This window comes from Xyrauchen texanus, chromosome 18 (genome assembly GCF_025860055.1).
Source record: "Xyrauchen texanus isolate HMW12.3.18 chromosome 18, RBS_HiC_50CHRs, whole genome shotgun sequence".
NCBI lineage: Eukaryota > Metazoa > Chordata > Actinopteri > Cypriniformes > Catostomidae > Xyrauchen > Xyrauchen texanus.
Genome location: NC_068293.1, coordinates 1,989,660 through 2,010,102, shown reverse-complemented (window position 1 = coordinate 2,010,102; position 20,443 = coordinate 1,989,660). Strand labels below are relative to the sequence as shown.

At 42.3% G+C, this 20,443-nt stretch overlaps 1 protein-coding gene across 1 annotated transcript in view; it reads right to left on the bottom strand.

Moving 5' to 3' along the window:
* Positions 1-20,443, bottom strand: part of LOC127658607 (SH3 and cysteine-rich domain-containing protein 3-like) — a 51,018-nt gene that overhangs the window by 15,319 nt on the left and 15,256 nt on the right. Inside the window, exon 5 of the mRNA XM_052147981.1 lies at positions 15,202-15,268. Within this exon, the coding sequence (XP_052003941.1) occupies positions 15,202-15,268 (67 nt within the window). The remainder of the gene's footprint in view (positions 1-15,201; positions 15,269-20,443) is intronic.

The following is a 20,443-nucleotide window of genomic DNA, read 5'->3' as shown; positions in this document are numbered from 1 at the left end:
ATCCACACACACAGACAGAGGACACCCACTCCTAAAAGAGCTCCAAAAGCATATAACACATATTTAACATCTCTCATGACCAAATCCTCTGACACAGCCACAAACTCCTCCCAAGCTTCCTCCACATATTCCTCCACTGTTTCCGTCATGTCAGTAAATATTGCTCCTAACGAAAAAGCCAAAACCAATGCTACTGCTATAGCAGACGGAGGTTCCGAATCAGTATACCATGGAGTGCCCTTAGATTTAAGCCATACAGAATTCAAATACTCATAACCTGCAAATGGATCATTAGTTTTTATCTGTTCCAGAAATGCAGTGATAAATTTCTGCCGAGCTGTTTGCGCCTTCAACCGAGGAAAATATTCAGTCTTCTGCTTCAACTCTGCAACACAAAGAGACAGCTCTGCTTCGTTAGCTTTCTTACTCTTATCAACTGGACGCCATGCAGGACCCATGGGGTGTGTCAACCTGTGTTTAGCACAGTCCTCTGATGGAGTCTTAGACTCTAGATCTCTGATTTCCTGTACTGAAGGAATTGGACTCAGAAATTGTCTAAATTGTTTTGCCCTGTCAAACCACTCATCTCCAATAGCTACATCGGACAACTGAGGCCACATCCTCACCTGAAATGATTTATAATTGTCCCACAACAGCTCCTCATACTTTAAAGGTACCAGACTAGTCTTTGCTCGAGTGTACATCATTTCAATATTCAGTTTAAACACTTGCAAGTGCATCCATGCTGTCTTATTATAAGCCATCGATGTAGGATTATAACATTTATCTTCAAGGTAATCATGCAAGTGATCCATGTTGAAAACAGTTCTGTTAGCAAGGTTCCTAGCAAACTCATACTAGTGCAACACATCAGAAAAACTAGCCCAAGAGAACAAAAACAAAAGAAGCATTACACACCTCCCAGGGTATCTCCATCATCTTCACACCAGTGAGCTTCTCAGAAATTTCTCTACATTTATCAACATCTCCAGGAGGAAACATCTTAACAAACCACTGTTGAATTTCTTTACCTAAACAACGCTCAACATGTGCAGTCTCCTTCCAAGGGTCATCGAATCTAGTGTACCTGGGCCAAGAGAGGGACAAAGCATTAATAACAGGCAAACCATTTTTACTGCCATTCAGATCGAACTTGTCCCTGTCAGTTTTATCTATCCGTCCTAACCTATCAAAGCCCTATTAGTGTCCCATCGGATCATGTGGCATTTAGTTCCCCCGGTTCTTCTCTAATCACAATATTGCTGTATATATAGCTTTGGGCTACATCTTTAACGACTTTGTTGTAACCAAGTTAATTCTTAGCTTTGGGAAGATAGTATGACATGATGTGGCGAGGATCAGGAGCACTTGGGTATAACGGAAGTTTCACTGCTTTTCCACCTAAAATCATGTGGGAGTCATTCACATCTGCTACCTGACGCCTCCTTCATTCTGCTCTACTCTCACCTTTTCTAGATTTTAACAAATATCGATTAGCCATATCCATTCGTATAGAGCATGCACTCGTGTTTTCACAAGCTATGTGGTCAGGGATCCAGCTTATTGAACTGAAATCTCCTTCAAACAGGTCAACGCCTCCACTCCTCATCCGCCGACCTTTTTGCATAATGAGGGTAGTATCGGGATAATTTGGGGAGTGACCAAGCCAGTAGGTCAGTGTCTCATTTCCGTCCAGATGGTAACAACGATCATTTACCTTTTGGTACATGGTCGGAATTAAATTTAGACCATCAGTTGAATTTAGACATGGGTACTGTACCCATGATGGACGGTTATCGATCTCCTCACAATCCCAATGAGTTGAAAACGCATGGAATCTCCCTGTCCAAATTGAAATTTGAATCCACATCAAAAATGATAAAGCGATCAGAATTAAAAATACCAACGAGAGCGGAAGTACCAATCGGATGAAAGCTCGTTTCACTTTCAGTCGTCTCTCACTACGCACTTCTTCTTGAAGAATTAGCAGCTTCAGTATGTCGTCGGATTCAGCCATCTGTAATGATAAAACATTTGTTCTAGAATTCTAGAATTTTGACATACATGACAGACATTTAATGATCATGAGGTAGTAAGTTGTTACACTTTTCAAGAGGTTTCACCTGTGACCGATGTCTCCATACGGTACCCAAAACCCCCCTGTCCAGTAGAACAGAGGTGTTAGTGGTCAATACCACCTGATAAGGCCCATCAAATTTCGGACCTAAGGGGGAAACTATCTCCCGCTGTAACATTACATTGTCACCGATTTCAGGCAAAGCAGGCATGTCTTTTTGCTCAACATTATCTCGATCTGCTTGTCGTGTGCTAACACTAACCCGTGTGTCTCGCAGACTGTCATCCAAAGCTTTCAGATAATTTTGTAAAGCGTCTTTTAAAAGGCCCGGATGGTCCCTCATGTTGCAAGGGGGCATCCCAGGGCAGCCGCATGTAGCGACCTGTCATTACCTCAAAAGGGCTGAGCTGTGTAGTCTTGTTAGGGCTGGCTCTCATGCTTAACAAAATCGCTGGGACAGCCGCATGCCACCCTTTCCCCCACTCCAACAATCTCTTTCTCAATGAAGTTTTAAGCGTACGATTAGTGCGTTCAATAGATCCGCTAGATTGGGGCCTAAATGGAATGTGAAAGTGTTGCCTCACCCCCATCAATTTCATGACATTTTTCATCACCTTCCCAGTAAAATGTGTACTCTGATCTGAATCAATTTGTAAGGGCAAATCCCATCTTGGGAAAACTTCATTCAACATAATCTTGGCGGTTGCATCTGCGGTGCAGTTTCTCAGTGGAAATGCCTCAACCCATCTGGAAAACAGATCAACAATCATTAGAATGTATGTAAAACCTCCACTAGGGGCAGTGGACCTATGAAATCAATTTGGAGGTGTGTCCATGGCCCTTGAGGTCGAGGGGCATGTCCTAAGGGAATTTTCAGCTTAGAAGAAGAATTAACCTTAAGGCATACTAGACATGTCTTACAAAAATCATTGCAAGAAGCCCTCAGTCGGGGCCACCACCAGGTTTTGGAAATCATTGCATGTAGTTTTTCAGGACCTGCATGTGCCAAACCATGATACAAAGACATTAGTTCAGTTCTAGCAGAAACAGGACAAACAAAACGCTCATTAAATTTCCACAGTCCTTCTGCATTTTTCTGAGCTCCTAATTTTGTCCATTGTTCTATCTCTTCAGGGTCATCCTCATCATAGAGTTTAAAAAGGTCTCTGGGGGTCTCACTCTCCTGAGGAGCAAGAGCCATAACACTCACGCAAGTCTCAGTCCGTGTTGCAGCCTCTCTGGCAGCTGTGTCAGCAGCTCGGTTTCCTGTGGCCTCAGGAGAATTGTCCGTTGCATGTCCAGTGACTTTGATAACTGCTCCTGTTGCAGGAAGATCACAGGCATTCATAAGTTCTTTTACCTGCTGTTGATGAGAGATCGGCAGACCGGCAGTGGTTAGAAATCCTCTGCGTCTCCACACAGGGCCGAAGTCATGAACAGCACCATATGCATAACGGCTGTCAGTGTAAACATTGACTCGTTTCCCTGGCCATACTGCAATGCTCGTGTCAATGCGACCAGCTCGGCCACTTGAGCCCCTCCTCCTGAAAGAGAACCACAGTCAACAGTTTCACCATGTTCATTTACAACAGCCCAGCCAGTGAAGCGTTTTCCCTGTTCATAAAAGCTGGAACCATCCACGAACAACTTCATGGCATCAGAAAGTGGTTCAGATTGAAGAGGGCTCTGGCTGTCCGTCTCGATCAGTCGGGCACAGTTGTGTGCAGTTCCTTCTTCTGGAAGTAAGGAGGCAGGGTTGATAGCAGTTTCAATGTCAATATTTATATCCACATTTTTACTCAAGAGAGTGGCCTCCCATTTAGCTCGTCTTTGATTAGAGATAGAGCCTAAACGAATGTTTGTTAACAATTTCAGATTCTGGTGTCTAGTGTGCAGTATCACCTTCTGATGAGTCACAATGTCCTCGGTAATCTTTACAGCCCACTCTGCACAGTTGCATATCAACAGGCATGGATGCTGTCCTGCCATTGAAACAGGAATAGGAGCAGAATAATATCCTACCATCCCATAGGAGTTTCTTCCTGGAACCCTTTGACCCAGGGCCGCTGAATAGGATCGAGTTCCCACCCATGTCCATAGATGGAACGGCCTGCTGGCATCGGCATGACGTAATGCTGGGGAGGAAGCAAGAGTGTCTTTGATACTCACAAACGCCTCCTCCATCTCCTCAGTCCAGTCGATCAGCTCCGATCCAGGTTTTCCTCCTTTCAGCGCCTCTGTGAGTGGTTTAGAAAGTTCAGTGTATTCAGAAACATACTGGCGGCAGTAATTCAAAAGACCCATTACTTGCCTTAGACCAGTAACCGTGTTTGGTTTTGGAAGTTCAATGATAGCTTTAACTCGTTCAGGAGTGATGCGTCTGCCGTGCACACCCACAATTTGCCCCAAATAAGTCACTTCAGGCAGTGCTAGCTGTGCTTTCTTCAAGTTCACCTTGAATCCCCGTTTTGGAGGGCATTCAAAACAGTCTGTACAGCAGTCAAATGTTTGAACTTGGTTGGACTAGCAATTAAAATGTCATCCACATATTGTAGGACAACAGATCCGTCATATTCAATTTGTTTTCTTACCGGATCGATGAAGGATGCTAGTACCTGATGAAACAGTGTGGGTGAGTTGCAGAAACCTTGTGGCAAACGACTCCATGTCCATTGGCGACCCCTGCTGGTGAAAGCAAATCTGCCTTGGTCCTCCTTGGCTAGGGGACAAGTCCAAAAACCATTAGAAATGTCTAAAGCAGTAAAAAGACAATGTTCAGATCCTGTCTCGTGGAGGATAGTTGCGGGGTTGGCCACCAGAGGGTGCATTTTCTCAGACACTGAATTCAGAGAAGTGTAATCAATGGTCAAACGCCAGCTCCCATCCGGCTTTTTGACAGGCCACATGGGAGAATTAGTGGGAGAGGAGCAGGGAATCACAATCCCCCGTTTGCATAGTTCATCTACAACAGTGTCAGCTCCCTCTCGAGCCTCATTTTTCAAAGGATATTGTCTTCTGGCTTCATGCAAAGGACCTGGGATGCTCAGTGGCTGAATCTGTGCTAAACCACAATCATATTTATCTTTTGCCCATACATCAGGAAATTTGGAAATTATAAACTTCCACTCAGGGCTGAGTTTCAGTTAGACTAGCAGGTTCAGCCACTGCACATCTCTGCTCATGGTGGGGGCCACTCTGAGATAAGCGAATTGTTTCATTGCAGCCAAGCACTAGCTTATCTTGAGAAAGCAAAACATCAGCTTTGAGTTCTTTCAGAATGTCAACACCAATTAGAGTCCCTACAGTATTTTTCCCTACCCAAAATTCAGTCCAATAGACTTTTTCAGAGTTAGAAATGGTTAGAGGGATAGGAACAGATTTATGATATACATTTGTGCCATTTAGACCTTCTATATACAAAGTTTCAGAAGTGATCTCAAGATCGAGATCTGTAATTGATACAGTCGCGCCCGTGTCAATCAAAATAAGGCATTGCCGGCCTCCTAACAACGCATGTATGAATGGGCGGGTGTCTGCATAATTACATGAACCGGAGGCCGCTGACCCCTATTCGTCCCCTATCAGCTGCCTCAGCTTTTTGAGCTCAGCTGTAGTCAGAGAGTTAAGCTTCGGAGCATCACTGTTGACAGAAACATCATTTTTTAGGACCTTCCTTTTTCTCATTTATGTGATTTTTTTGTTTACCACTACGACAATGTCTAGCAATGTGGCCCTCTCTGTTACAATTTCTGCATCTGGCAACAGGCTTGGTACAATCTCTAGAGGTATGACCTCTCTCGTCACAATTATAGCAGGTTATGTTATTGTGGGGACTCATTTCCACTTCAACTGACACAGCAGATACTTTACCCACATTAACATCATCATCACGTGTTTGCAAACGGCTCCAGCTTACAGAGCACCAATGAAGCAAATCCTCCCAATATCTGATGTCAATGGCACTGTTCAACAACATGTCTCGGTATTGTTTATTCAATCCGCCTGTAGCGGATTCTATCACTATGGCAGAATCAAGATCTTCTGCGTTGTTGTTTGCAGCACAGTACGTTTCTTAGGCTATGCGAAAGCGCTCAATGTATTCTAAGGGGTTTTCGCCAGCCCTCTGTTTAATCTGTGTCACACTGGTCCAGGGAAAAGACCCCCGACCCAAAATATCTTTCACGCGTAACTTGTAATCTGAGTAAGTTTCACAAAACTCAGGCCAATCTGTGGGGACTCTGGGGTGGAAAGGAGCAATCTGAACTGCCCTTAATTTGCTGGTGGGAACCAAACCCTCAACCAAAGACTGTATATCTGCCATCCCCAGATTCTGTTGCCTAGCAATGGCCTCTAGCCTGTCCCATAGAATTTTGTTTGGGTTATACAACTTAAAAGGTTCCAACCCTGCAAGCAAACTGTTTTTCTCAGCCGCTGTGAGTCTGACCCATTGACCATCCTCCCAGCCAGCACCCATCTCAGTATTCAATCCTCCCCAAGCCTGATGTCGGATTGGGGCGGCGAATGCCGTCTCAATGGGTTTAGACATTTCTCTGGGGGACAAGTTAAGATTTCCGACCCCCGGTTTTTGCTTAATCTGCTTTGCTTGCACGGCAGGAATCTCCGAAATGTCATAAGGTGGGGGGCACGAAACAGCCACATTCAACAATCCGCGCGCCTCAGCATATGGCCCATCGTTTGGTTATCAGTCTGATCAGCAGCGCTGAAAGCAGCAGCTGCCTGAGCAGTCTGAGAAGAGAAGGTGGGGGCCAATGGAGCACGGGGAACTGTCTCATTTTTCACAGCATTTTCTGCCTTCTCACAAACAGCCTCGAAACCCTTACTCAAACTACACAGATAACAGCCGACTTCCTGCCCAATAATTTTTGCCACTCTATCACGCTGGGCAATCAAACTAGACCATCCGTCCATCATATTTGGAATTGCCTTTTCATGGCTTAAAGGTATACCACCCAGTTTACAAATCCATGAATAGGCAAACACAGATAGATATTTGGCCCTACCAGCGTCTTTTTTGTTCTGCAGCCAGTCAATCTGCTGCATGACGTTCCAATCAGAATCAAACCCCTGACTGACCATTTTCTTAATGAGCTGTGCACATTTCTTTGATTTGAGCTCGTCAGAGCAGAGCTGTTTACAGCGTGTTCCCTCCTCGTTTTGGTCAGAACTACTCAGAAAATTCCCTTTATCAGTCATTTTTCTTGGTCACAGTTGAAAATCACTACCGAAAAGATTTTAGCAGCAAATATTTTAAGCGGATAAATTAACTATAGCAGCAACAATACTGGATTTCTACACAATACACCACAAAGTATTCTTCACAAACATCCTGGTCATATATACTGATCCATACCAATTCGGGTCATAATTTATTTATTTACTTGGGACCGCTCCTGATGCATCCCTGGCAAAACAATCCCTATTGTATTTTATTTTATTTTATACCTAATATCTGAATCCCTAACTGCCTGATTCACTAAGCTCGGGGTACCCCTATCTGAGGTGGAAGAGATTGAGCAGGTTTACGGTGCCACTGGACCTCCCGTCCAGGGACGCACTCTGCCGGGGTGATGCTACACCAATGCCTACCTGGGCCCCCACAGAGCACACTTAACTTGCGCTGTTTGCTGTTTTACCCCTTAACAGCTCTCTCAGCGACTTCTTATACTTTCAATAGTATAATTAAATTACTCTTCACTCGCCTCGTCGGAGTGAAGCTCTCCCGCTCCCCTTCAAAATCTCTTCCAGTCAGACAGCCCTAACAATTAATAAAAGCTTCCTACCTTGTTTGCTGATTTGCCAGAGATGTCACCACAGAGTGATTGCCCGCCGAATCCTCCACCAAACTGTTAGGGGTATAACAGTTATGATCCAGACCAGATATGGAGAAAGAAGACCAGGAGTCGAGAAGTTCAATTAAAGAATCAAAAATTTACTGAAGTATAGTCTGCAGTGAAATTGGTAGAGCCAGCGGCAAAGTCTCACGAGGAGATCGAAAGCCAACTCGTACCTTACACAAAATCTTACATCAATTATACCATTTGCAAGGACGTACATTCCATTATTTTACTCCTGATTGGCTAAGAGACCATAAAGTCACAACATATAGACAGCTATGCGGCCTATCAACATTAATCAGTGCACTTGTCGTCCGAGCCCGAGATTTACATCTGAAGTGACCTCGCAGATGGTCGCGGGGCGTCTTCGAGTTGGCCTGGTGTGCATCCCTGGGTTCAAAACCTGGGTAGAAGGTCAAACGCACACACAAAACACTGACGAATGACAGTTCTTCTCTGGGCACAAGAGAGCCAGAGCACAACGTTATCAGGCCATTTAAACCAAAACAGAGAGATAAAATATTCACTCCTCGGACAGAGGAGAGGGGTAGAAATAACATACATTTCTTCCCTAAAGAAATAATAAGAGAAAATCACACTTCTACTATTCAGGTCTTATTACATAGGACTTTAAACCATATAATTAGTCATGGAAAGGTAACAATCAAACACAGAATACATCTGGAACCTATGTTTAACGCATTCTCCCCTGAGAGGCTGGAGAGCATCACAGATATGCTTATCCCCAAAAGACCTTCAGCCTACGTGCAGGACAGAGAGAAAGACTCTGGAATGTTCCTAAAAGAGACTAGTTAGCATTCAACACACATATGATTCAAAGTATATTTCAGTTATGCATAAGAAAAAAAAATTGATTATGTGATCATGCATATAGTTAATTCATCACTTTATTAAAGAAGCAACAGAATACAGATAGATATTGATATAAAAGGATATATATATATATGTATTGATATATCTGAAGAGACAAGGGATTTTGACCCTCACCCTTCAACATCCTCCCAGTTTAACTTCTGATAAAAATCAGTGTCATGAAACCACGTCTAGTATCTTTAAACCCTCTCTGCCCCACATAAGATACTGTTTTGTGGATGTTTATCAACCTGTTCTTGGCCGGTCCATAAAGCCGCACTTTGGTCCCAGACAACCTTTGCTGAGGAAGCTGTAGCATCTAACTTAAGTGTGTCAGACAGAGCAATTACATTCTGCCTTTAACATCTTAAATAGTTATGATCAACTATATCGAAGGCCTTTTCTTCAAAGGATCAAGAGAGATTAGACCAACATTTAAATTGAAAACTTTGCAGATGTCCAAAATATCTCGCACCAAAAATAAATTGTACATTATAAGCCTCTCTTGGATGCAGTATGATTGGTCATTATGCACTAATAAATGAATATGGTCCCTGAGTCTATTTGAAAGACAGTGTAAAAGTATTTTGTAGTCTGTTGTCAAAAGAGCCACAGGTCACCTGTGCTAGATCTACCTTTTTATGCAAAACATCCTTAACACATTTTTTGAACACCTCATGAAGATCTTTCCCAATTTGCTCCCAAAAATGTTTATAAAAATCTGCAGGCAACCCATCAATACCTGGGACCAACCACAGCAAAGCTGTCTGACAGCAGAAGTTAATAGTATGTTATATCAGTATCTAGATTTGCTTTGGAATCAGGGTTTAGTTGATGAAGTCCATGCAGGAGATAGTCCACAGAGTCAGAATTACAGTTCAGCCATATATATACAGATCTGTGTAAAAATCTACATCATACTGGTGTGAATACTGGTAATCACATGACCATCAGGAAGGTGAAGACAGACCATCTGCTTCTGTTGTGCCACTGATCTCTCCAAATTAAAGAAGAAAGCACTTGGTTCATCCATCTCAGCAAGAGAAGTGAAACGAGATCGAACTAAGGCTTCCTTCACTCTCTCATTCAAATAGGAGCTTAGCTCTTTTTTCTCTGCTGTAAAACATTCAACAAAGCAGGATCATTAGTGTCTCTTGCTAGTTTGCCTTCTATTAAATTAATATCTCTTTCAAGAGTTTCTACAGTTTTCCGATAGTTTTAGTATAGTTAGCTGCATACTGCTGACAAAACAATTTTATATCGTTTTTCCCAACATCCGACCATTGTCTTAAATTTCTAAAACTAAATTTTTGTTTCTTCCAATGTTCCCAAAAAATAACAAATTGTTCACAAAAAGCAGTGTCTTAATTATTTCACATTGAAATGCCAGTATGGTGACTTTATTGGACAATTTGACATTCTTATAAATACTGACACCAAATGATGATCAGAGTACTCTACTGGACAAATGGAACAATTCAATAATCCGGTAGTGAAAAGCCTTTGAAATATAAAATCTGTCTAAACGAGCTGCACTAACTTTGTAATCAAGTATTTTAGTATCAAGTATACTGCTTGTCTGGAGGGGTGGACTGGGAAAAGAAATCGGCCCAGGATTTTACATAGAAACTGGCCCAAAAGTTGTTCAGCAAGGGGGGTGGCGGGAATGCCCAGTATGCCAGATTACCAATCCAGCCCTGCCTGTCTGCAGGATATTTAGTCCTCCATATATCCAATAACTCTTGTTCTTTCATTATTTTAGACAAAAGAACTGATGACAGAGTATGAGGTTTTAGTTCCAGTCCCCTCCAATCACCACACACTCACAGTGTGGTGTTGTAGTGGGCTAAAGCACATAACTGTTAAGTAGAATGTTGCTGGTTCGATCCCCACAGCCACCACCATTGTGTCCTTGAGCAAGGCACTTAACTCCAGGTTGCTCCGGGGGGATTGTCCCTGTAATAAGGGCTCTGTAAGTCGCTTTGGATAAAAGCGTCTGCCAAATCCATAGATGTAAATGTCATCACTACAGCATTGTTCCAATAATTCACTTAAAAGATATTAAAAGGGTAACTCGATCATGTCCCACATTTTGCACATAAAAATTAATGAAAAAAAAGGTATTTTTCAATTTTAGCTTTCACTAAAAGATGACTGTGAATCTGTGGTTCCCCCCACCATAAGCACCATTCAGTTTCATTAAGCACATCACTATGAGTCTCTTGAGAATGGTCTGCTGAATGTCTCAGGGTGCTTTCACACTGGCAGTTTGGTTCGAAATACAGCACGGTTCGCATTAAAAATCGCAAAGAGCATGTGAAAGCTGTTATGCGGACTTGGGTGCGCACCATGGTACCGAACCAGAGACTACCTGTAGGAGGTGGTTTGTGTTCAGTTGCAGTGAAACTGTAGCGTGATTCGCGTGAATGTGACATTCATTAATTTCGAAAACACACAAGGATCCACACATTCCTGAAAGTCCCAAAAAAGTAATGACACCACAATGACATACAAGTACAATTAACTCTATAAACACTGTCTGTCTGTCTGTCTGGCTATCTATCTACACACCTTATAATATAGGTAATAAATATAGGGCATAATAGGAGATGACAGTGGCGATAACCTCACCTTGGACACGGGTGTGAGTAGGCGTGCAGTGTAAATCAGCGGCCTCCTCAAAAAATACAGTTTGCGAGCAGCAGCAAGCCGCTTTCCCCTGGACATCTGATGATGCCATGAAGTGCACAGTTGTCATTCACTCTGCTGTGCAAAATGGCACCAAAATAACAAAAAAAATAAACATATGAGGAGTCGCGTTGTGTTTACCATGTGTGTTTGTGATGATGTAAGATGAACGCAAATGGACAGGGTTTCGATAGAATCAAGTGAGTGTGAACCCAGACCAACGCTCCGGGGGGCACAGGGAACAATCGCACTCGGACTGGTGTGAAAGCCCTCTCAAGCACCAGAACCTGCTTAAAACGATGCCACTTTTCTATACATTCTGAAGGCCGTAATGTGTGAAAAGATGGACCTCTCGAATTGATCTAGATCAGGAAAATATTCTTTCACATTAACCTGTCTGCCAAAAGTTTTGTTTAAGAAACCATGTACTTCTTCTAGTGTGTACAACTCAGCCAGTAGATCAATGTGCAAAGACACTTCCTGCGAACTACCATTCATGTCTTCCTCATCTACAGACTCTAATTCATCAGACAAAGTTTCATCTATCCTTCCTTTTACTCTTTTCAAGCTAGAACACAAGCCTCAACTTATGTCATCTGCTGGTTTAATTTTATCTCCAGGCTGCTCAGCACCATCATTGCAAACTACTTCATTTCCATTTTCCCCCATCAACAATCGGACCATTCACCTTAGAAACCTCATTTTCGATGCCACTACTCGCAACATCATGGCTTGTACTAGGAAAGCTTTCAAGCACTGGTTATGATGCCTGCATATTCAGGTTTTACTCAGACTCAACAATATGCACAAGTCATTAGAAGTCGGAGCACATTAGAGATTGTATCTTTTACTGAGGGAGCATAAAATTTCATAATCTGACAAAACACACCATCTATAACCACACCGCTTTCAATTAGCTGGCTAACTAAATGTTGGAAAACCAATCAAAAACCATGACAGCTTTGTTAATTTGTGACACAGATGAGATGTTTTCATGACCAACTAACTCACCAACTGCATAAGAAATTCCTCCACAATAAACTTATCATCTGGTACACACCTGAATCCATGGCTAAGAGATAGCGATAACACCTCATTAATAGACACCATACTATCGCGCTAACAAACAATCACACAAACAAAAACTTTAATGGTTACAGTACCAGATCATGTGAGAAGATGAAGATTGAAAAGAAAAACTTGAGAACTTTTTGAAAAAAAAAAAAATAAATCTCACTACTCACACCACCATTCTAACCCACCACCACTCTCACTAAAACACCAGCATGTGTCAGAGAGAGAGAGAGAGAGAGAGAGAGAGAGAGAGAGAGAGAGATTATAGAATGTATACATTTTGGGTACATTTAGTGGGAGGGACATTCTCATTATAGAGAGAATTTTGTTGGACAAAAATACATTCCTGCACACAAGATTGTGTCATTAATATTTTTGGTCTGTATTCTCAGAAGAGAAAGAATGTACATTTGAAATGTATATACATTTTTTTTAACACAAGCATATAGATGACCTAATAGAAAGGCTAATAGTAAAGTCAAGTACACATTGTGTCAAAGCAGCTTTGTGCAAAGAAAAGTTAACTCTCTAAGATATTAAAATCTCTTTAGGTTATTATGAATTTGAGGTAGAAAAAATATTGGGAAGAGTCAGACTCAGCTGGAGGAACCTATAGGCATCTTGCATCAAAACAGTTTCTAGTTACATGGTCTGTGTTGTTGGATATTAGATGCAGATGAATTGCAGCAATATGACTTGGATCTAGAAAACCCAAACTTTTAGTCCTGGAATTCCTCAACGTCATAAATTAAAAGATTAAGGCACCAACAAGTCTTACATCTGGCCATTAAAACTAACAAAGAGACTTGTCCATATCGCACATGACTTGAGAACCTCTCTCTAAGAGGCCCTAAGTGCAGAGGTCACAAGCAATAAAGGACAGAGTGAACCAGCTTGCCTTGTGAGATCCTCATCCCAGTCCCAGTACTTGTGATTTAACTCTATAAAATATACACCATACCTAGCCTTGCTAGATAATTCTGAAAATGACTCTATGACATGTGATCACTTGTATAACTGACAAATTAATGATTATAGCCGATGTACCTTTTAAAATATGTGTAGTGATTGGTAATCACTTTTAACTAACAAATCAATAATTATAATCTGGTAAGTATGGTAACTTCAAGGTTCAATTGGATACTATATCCCGACAATCAGGTTTCTCATAACGTTTAATGTATTATCCATGTTGTAAAACTAATGAATTAACCAGTATGATTTATAACCAGGGATTTTCATGTTTTGTTAGTTACATGCATAATGTTCATGAAGGAATGTCATATTTAGTATGTAAATGCTTGCTTGTTTACGTAGAGGATGCTGATGACATTGAATGTCATGTCTCTTGTACCATTTCTAATATATAAATGTTCATGGTTAAACATGCAAAATTTTGGAGCGGGAGTGTGTAAGAATCCTCCACAAAGGATCATAAATCAACTTTTGAAAAGGACAGCCCTGTCGACCATGTGACTCCAGAAATTCACTTCTGATTGGCTCAGGACACCTTTGGGTTGCAGCCAATTTCAGTTTAAACCTTTCCTACCCAAGGAAGAACTCTTTCTCTCTCTCTTCTTTTGATCTTCCTCTTCTGCTGAAATTTGCTTTTACAAGCATCTCTTGCTGCTTCCAGATCCTCTGTGCCATGTAGAGTCCAAGAAAAACTCGAGAGGAAGCCTCTCACTCTCTGCTCTATGGTTCACACACCCAATTGGAGTCGCGAGTCCTCCTTGCAGAATGCCTCGCTTCATCCAGACAATTGCTATCCGCGATCATAACAGAGTCATAGACGGAACAAACTTTCTAAAAATGCCAAGGAACCAAGCAACGCAAAGAACGCAATGCAAGGAAACGCAACGACACACAAGTACATCTCCAAGACTTTTGCTCAATGTGGTGGTGTATTAATTAAATACTTTGGGTAATCCGATTGCAAATCAATTTAGACTCAAAGAAGGATAAATGGTTTTTAAGGCATTGCCAACAGACTCCATAAAGTTCATTTTCACTGAATTGATCATTTTGTCAATTTACTCAACATCCTGTTTCATGTTTTATGTGTAAGATTAGTTTTATGTTTAGAATAGGTTTATATAATAATGTTTGTCTGTATTCAAAGATAATTTGACTGTGGTATATTTTGATAAATAATATCATGCCTGTTTTTAAAAGATTTTTCTTCAAAGTTGTACATAAATATGGGTAATATTATTTTCAATAAGCCATGAGAATAATATTACTCCAATAAGTGAATTAATCATAATTCCCTTATTAAAGCGAATTCCTTACAATAGAAATTGTGAGTGGATACAACGAGATCTAATTATTTGTCATTTATCTAATTTATAATGGTTGTTGAATGTAACTAATTCCATTATAAATGTCCTTACATAATAAGTTAGAATAAGGACAGTTTAATTAAATTCCTAGCTCATACATACTGTTCCTACATATAATGGCGGGCATTTTTATCCATACCGTGTACATCTACATTTATACTACCAAATTTCCAACATATAATGGTGGAGGTACGCAGACACTTTAATCCGTACTGTGTACATTAACCAAATTTCCTACAGTGTAATGATAGGTATGTTTTAATCAGTTACATTATAAAATTATGTAACTCACCCTCAACTCCCTCTTCATCATCTTTCGGCTGTTGAGCTTCCTCCTCTTCGATCATCATCATCATCATCTACACACAACAAACATGTTTGTTCATTACATTAAAAGTCATTATTCATTACATGCCCTAAACACAAGCACATGTCTGATAATTCCTCTGGATTTTTAAAGGAATATTCTGGTTCAATACAAGTAATGCTCAATAGAAAGCATTTGTGACATATATTGATTTCCACAAAAACTTATTTTTACTTGCCCCTGATTTATGCATGCTCAGTTCCCTCGGTTAGGTATGACTTAACATCCCATATGATTCTATGTGCCAACCTAAGGATCTAAGGATGTGCAAGCCCCACTGGCACTGTTAATGCATGCTCATTATCCCCAGTTCAATAAGGCATAAAGCCCTATACAACCATAAGAGCCAACCCGATGGCTAAGGCTGTGTCAGCCCCACTGGAACTGTTAATATGTTCTTAGTTCCCCAGGTTAGGTGTGACAACTTCCCACATGAATATATGCACCATCCTGGGGGCTAAGGCTGTGTTAGCCCCTGTTAGCACCGTTAGCATGCTCAGTGCCCCTGGTTCCATATGGCATAACCTCCTATACAACCTGTGTCTAAAGCTTTGCAAGCCCCACTGGCACTGTTAATGCATGCTCAGTGCACCCGGTTCCATATGGAATACTACTTAACCACATAACCCTAAACACCAACCTCTCATACTAGGCCTTCACTAGCATACTAGACAGACACAAGCAGTATTCCTTCCCCCCACAAAATTGTACCAAACATTATCTTAAACCTCACAAATGTTCCCTATCCCTAATTTCTCCCTACTACCTTTCTCACTCCTGCACCCCCACCTCCTTACTTCTAAGCTATAGCCAGAAGCTCCCTTTCTTAGTTTCCACTGCCATTCCCTTCAGAGAATTCTTCAGTGCTGATCAAGAAATACCAAAATATTTCAATAAGCACTGGATTGATGTTTCCATACCTCAACCTCCACATGGTAAATGACAGTCCACAATATATTTTCCCCACACTTTGTGACCAGATCAGCATTTTTTCACTTATTCCGCTCAGAGGCTGCCTCCAGTCCCCCTTCACAAGGGATGGCAAACTCAATCATCATCACTTGACACATCAACACTATGTCTGGCCAGGAGATAAAGATGACCTCAGAAATGGAAGTGGAGCGTAGTTCTAGCGGGAAGACCAGCAGGTGTACATCATCACATCATTAGCTGGGTAACTCTTAGCCAATCGCATGTAAGCCAATGCTTTATAAGTCCGCTCACAATCTATCACATTCTGTTTCGGTGTGCTAACACTGTAACTAGACGCGCTTCAACTTCTCCAGGCCACATGATAACCAGTGCATAGCACATCTCTGGAAGCCCGCCTTCCCTTTCCAACGACGTCATCACTTCATCTCAACTACTGCCAACATCAAACCCATGGGGAGTAAACAACCAGCAAACCCGGATCTTCACCCATGTCTCATTCACTTAGGAGATCTCTCCCAATCGCATTGCATAACCCGGCGCGGAAGGAGCGCGCACCCGCAAATCCCGCAAAATCATCAGAAATAAGCTTCCATCAGAAATAAGCTAAGTCATTTTCATATCCATCAAATGCTTTCAGATCTAGTCATGGGTCTAGACCTTCCGTTGCTATGCTATCTGTTCATCACAAAGTTGCAACGCTGCCTGTTCATCATAACGCATTCGCATCAATATCAAAAGCCAGTATTTCATGTCAACAGTGCATTAACTCTCATAGTATGGCAGGCAATCGCATAATCTCATGAGGGCAACTCGGTCAAGGTTCATTCATCCATCGGGGAATTAAGATAATTATTCAGGCATATCTTCATGTACAGTCAACGCTTATCATACGGGCTCTCATTACTAGTAAGATTCCCCCATTTTGCGGCCGCCAAATCACGTAACGGGTGCATTACAATCTCAAAAAAAAAACAAAATTGCATGTTGTCATCCGCACTTCCAGCACAAATAAACAATTGCTGTTTCTGGAGGACTGCTATCATGCAACAGAGATCGGATATCAACGTCGAACACTTAGACCTTCGAAAAGACGTATAATCTGTTAATATTAATCGCATATCCATGCATGCATATATCAGAATGCAAATATATTAAACGTAAGCAGAGTGATGTCACTCCCGAGTAAAACAAATACGTATCAACGGGTTAATATAGCCTTCACCAAGCCTTGTGAAAAATTTACTTAGTTCGGTACAACATTTGATGAGGTTCCCAGAGCGCCTCCAAGGGCGCATTTACGCGATCCATAAAACGCAGCATTTTCTTACTCCAGACGTACTTCCATGTTCTCATCGCTAGCACCACTGTTGCGGTGCGCCTCTGACATCTAGCGGTAGGCTCCGCACTGCTTCCCCTATTCATCAGATTATCTACCAACAGCTTAAGGCATTTCACTATGATCAGGTCATACAGCGAGTAATTCCCATCTCATGGCATAATTCGATTTTATTATCATTCAGGCATCATCAAAGGAATTAATTGGCATGTCTTCACAAATCATTCACTCATCATGGTCAGGCCACTACAGCAACAACTAATCAGAACCAATATGATCGACAGCGTAAATGCCGGAATTCAGCCATACATGTTTAGGCGTGCGTGTATCTGGTCTCCGGAATATGTCAGAGACAATGGTAACTTGGAACATCAGCCGTCGAATCAGCTATCAAGCACATTCGGATGGAGATTTGCAAATATTCACAAAATATAAAGTGCGATACTGCATCTTCAGGTCGTAAAGGTGGGACATGAACAGCCGGAACTGATCCATGCTTGCGAATCACATTCTTGAAGATCCCGATTCATATCAGCACACATTCACAAAGCAGTCTCGTGCAAGATGATTTGCACAAATATGCATACATTTTTGTATGTTCTGGGGCACACCTCCTTCAAAAACTAAACTGTCCACTGCATCTTCAGGGCTCTATGCCGGGAGTACATGAAGACACTCATGTTCCTTTTACAGCCAACAACTAAACTCTCATGAAGCTGAGACATTATTCTTCTCACCGTATTTGCTCCAGCTCGAGGAATAAGAGGGAGGAGGGAGAGAGAGAGAGAGAGAGAGAGAGAGAGAGAGAGCGAGAGAGAGAGAGAGAAAAAAAACATAACGAGCCACGTCTCTAGAATTCTAGACATCACACACATTCTCTAACCATGCAAGCTTCCCCCCTAAAGAAACATGACAGGATCAGGTCTATTTTCACGTCGTTCCCTGGTCAGTTTGGGTCTCCTAATGCAATCTCCAGCCCCATCAGGCCACCTCAATTTTGCCATGCTTATCATTCCTCAAGGCCACTCCGCCGTTTTTTCACCTCCTCACACTAGCTCATTCCATAGACAGCCTCTCCTACCCACCAATCGATGATGGCTGGCGAGAATCTCCGGATGACACGCCCCTATTTCTCGGACATGGCTCCCTCAATAGGATTCAGGGGTTGACGTCTAGGACCATGGTTCACAGGGGAATGGCCAGAATTATACTTTCTTCAATATAGCTTCCTACGCTCCAGACGCTCTCTTCTCTCGATGCGGCTCAGCGGAGGGAAGAAAGAAATGACACCGAGACCCAAGCTTCAAATCCTTCCTCGCCATTCATACAGCACTTTATCATACGGTCCAGCAAACAACCTTCCCCTCTACCCTCCAATGAAATGGTTCTTTACCCTATATGGGGTAAAATATATGTTTGAGTTCAGAAATAGGAAATGCATTCCCAGAACCACTGCAGCCTCGTTCCGCGATGACACAACAAGCTACATCTTCAAAAGAAGTTTAAAATAGGACTTCTTATTTCACACCCATCATCACGGCCAGCGTCATATGGGTTCCCTCCAGAAACTCAAACGCATCATAGTCATGCGACAATTCCGCAGTCGTTACTACAATCAATAAAGTCTGGCCCTCCTCGAACCATCATGTCCCCTATGAGACATCTGACATGGCAGAGCATTTCCTGTTACTTCAGCCAGACACATTCCCTGGTTTTTCAACGTAGTCTCTGACCCCTTCCCTCGCTTCGCAGGAGTTCCACAGACCAGCTCGACAGGCACCCTTCGAGGTATACTGGAATCTACAATGAAGATGGTCGGCCGCTGCACTCCCCAATCGTACCTGAAATAGCCAACTTGACCCAAATCATCAAACAAGCTCAACTCCCCATGAGCCATAAGTTCTCATGCATATCTGGTGGTGGTTGGTGGCTCTTCCCCAGCTCATCCTTACCTACACAATGATTCAATTCAAGCAAGCTCACCCTTCGCAAGGACAGCACATAACTATGTCCCCCCCTCCCCCTCGCCGGACTTCCATAATCTCAAGCACGGTTCCTTTGCATAGGTATTGCTCAAACCAGCCGCCCTCGCCGGAAGCTCGTACCATAACGAGATGGCTTTCAACAAGGTATGGCACGACAACATCGCCATTATCGTATGGCATTATGTATGCTGTTCACTCTGGCAAAGATAACCATCAAACAACTTTCCCTCGTCTGAGGGTTTTCATATCAAATGTTTTCTTTCAACAAAGGGATTGCACACAACGTCGCCAAAACCGTATGGCTTTACGTATGTTGCTCACCTTTCGGCAAAGATACCTCAAACAACTTTTCCCTCGCCGGAGGGTTTTCATGCCAAATGTCTTTCAATGAAGGGACTGCACGCAACGTCGCCATTATCGTATGGCTCTACACACGTTGTCCCCTTCGGCAAAGATACCTCAAACAACTTTCCCTCGCCGGAGGGTTTTCATATCAAATGTCTTCAACGAAGAGACTGCACGCAACGTCGACATTATCGTATGGCTCTACACATGTTGTCCCCCTCGGCAAAGATGCCTCAAACAACTTTTCCCTCGCCGGAGGGTTTTCATATCAAATCGTCGATTATCTTTCAACAAAGACACTGCACAGCAATGCCGGCCTAAAGCAAAGATTCTGCTCAACCAGGGGCTCTCGACGGAGTGCCCAAAATCACACTCAAGGACAAAGAGGAAATGCACAGGGATGAAATCAAATTCGATAAAAAAAAAAAAAAAAAAAATGCTTTCCCATCGCAAAGGTTTCACACAACCACGACAGAGAACTTCTCGTGTTTTCGCGTCACGTGTTTACTTGCCACGTAAACAGGAAGAGACTGTTACTTTCTATTTAAGGAACCGGTATGCCGGTTTT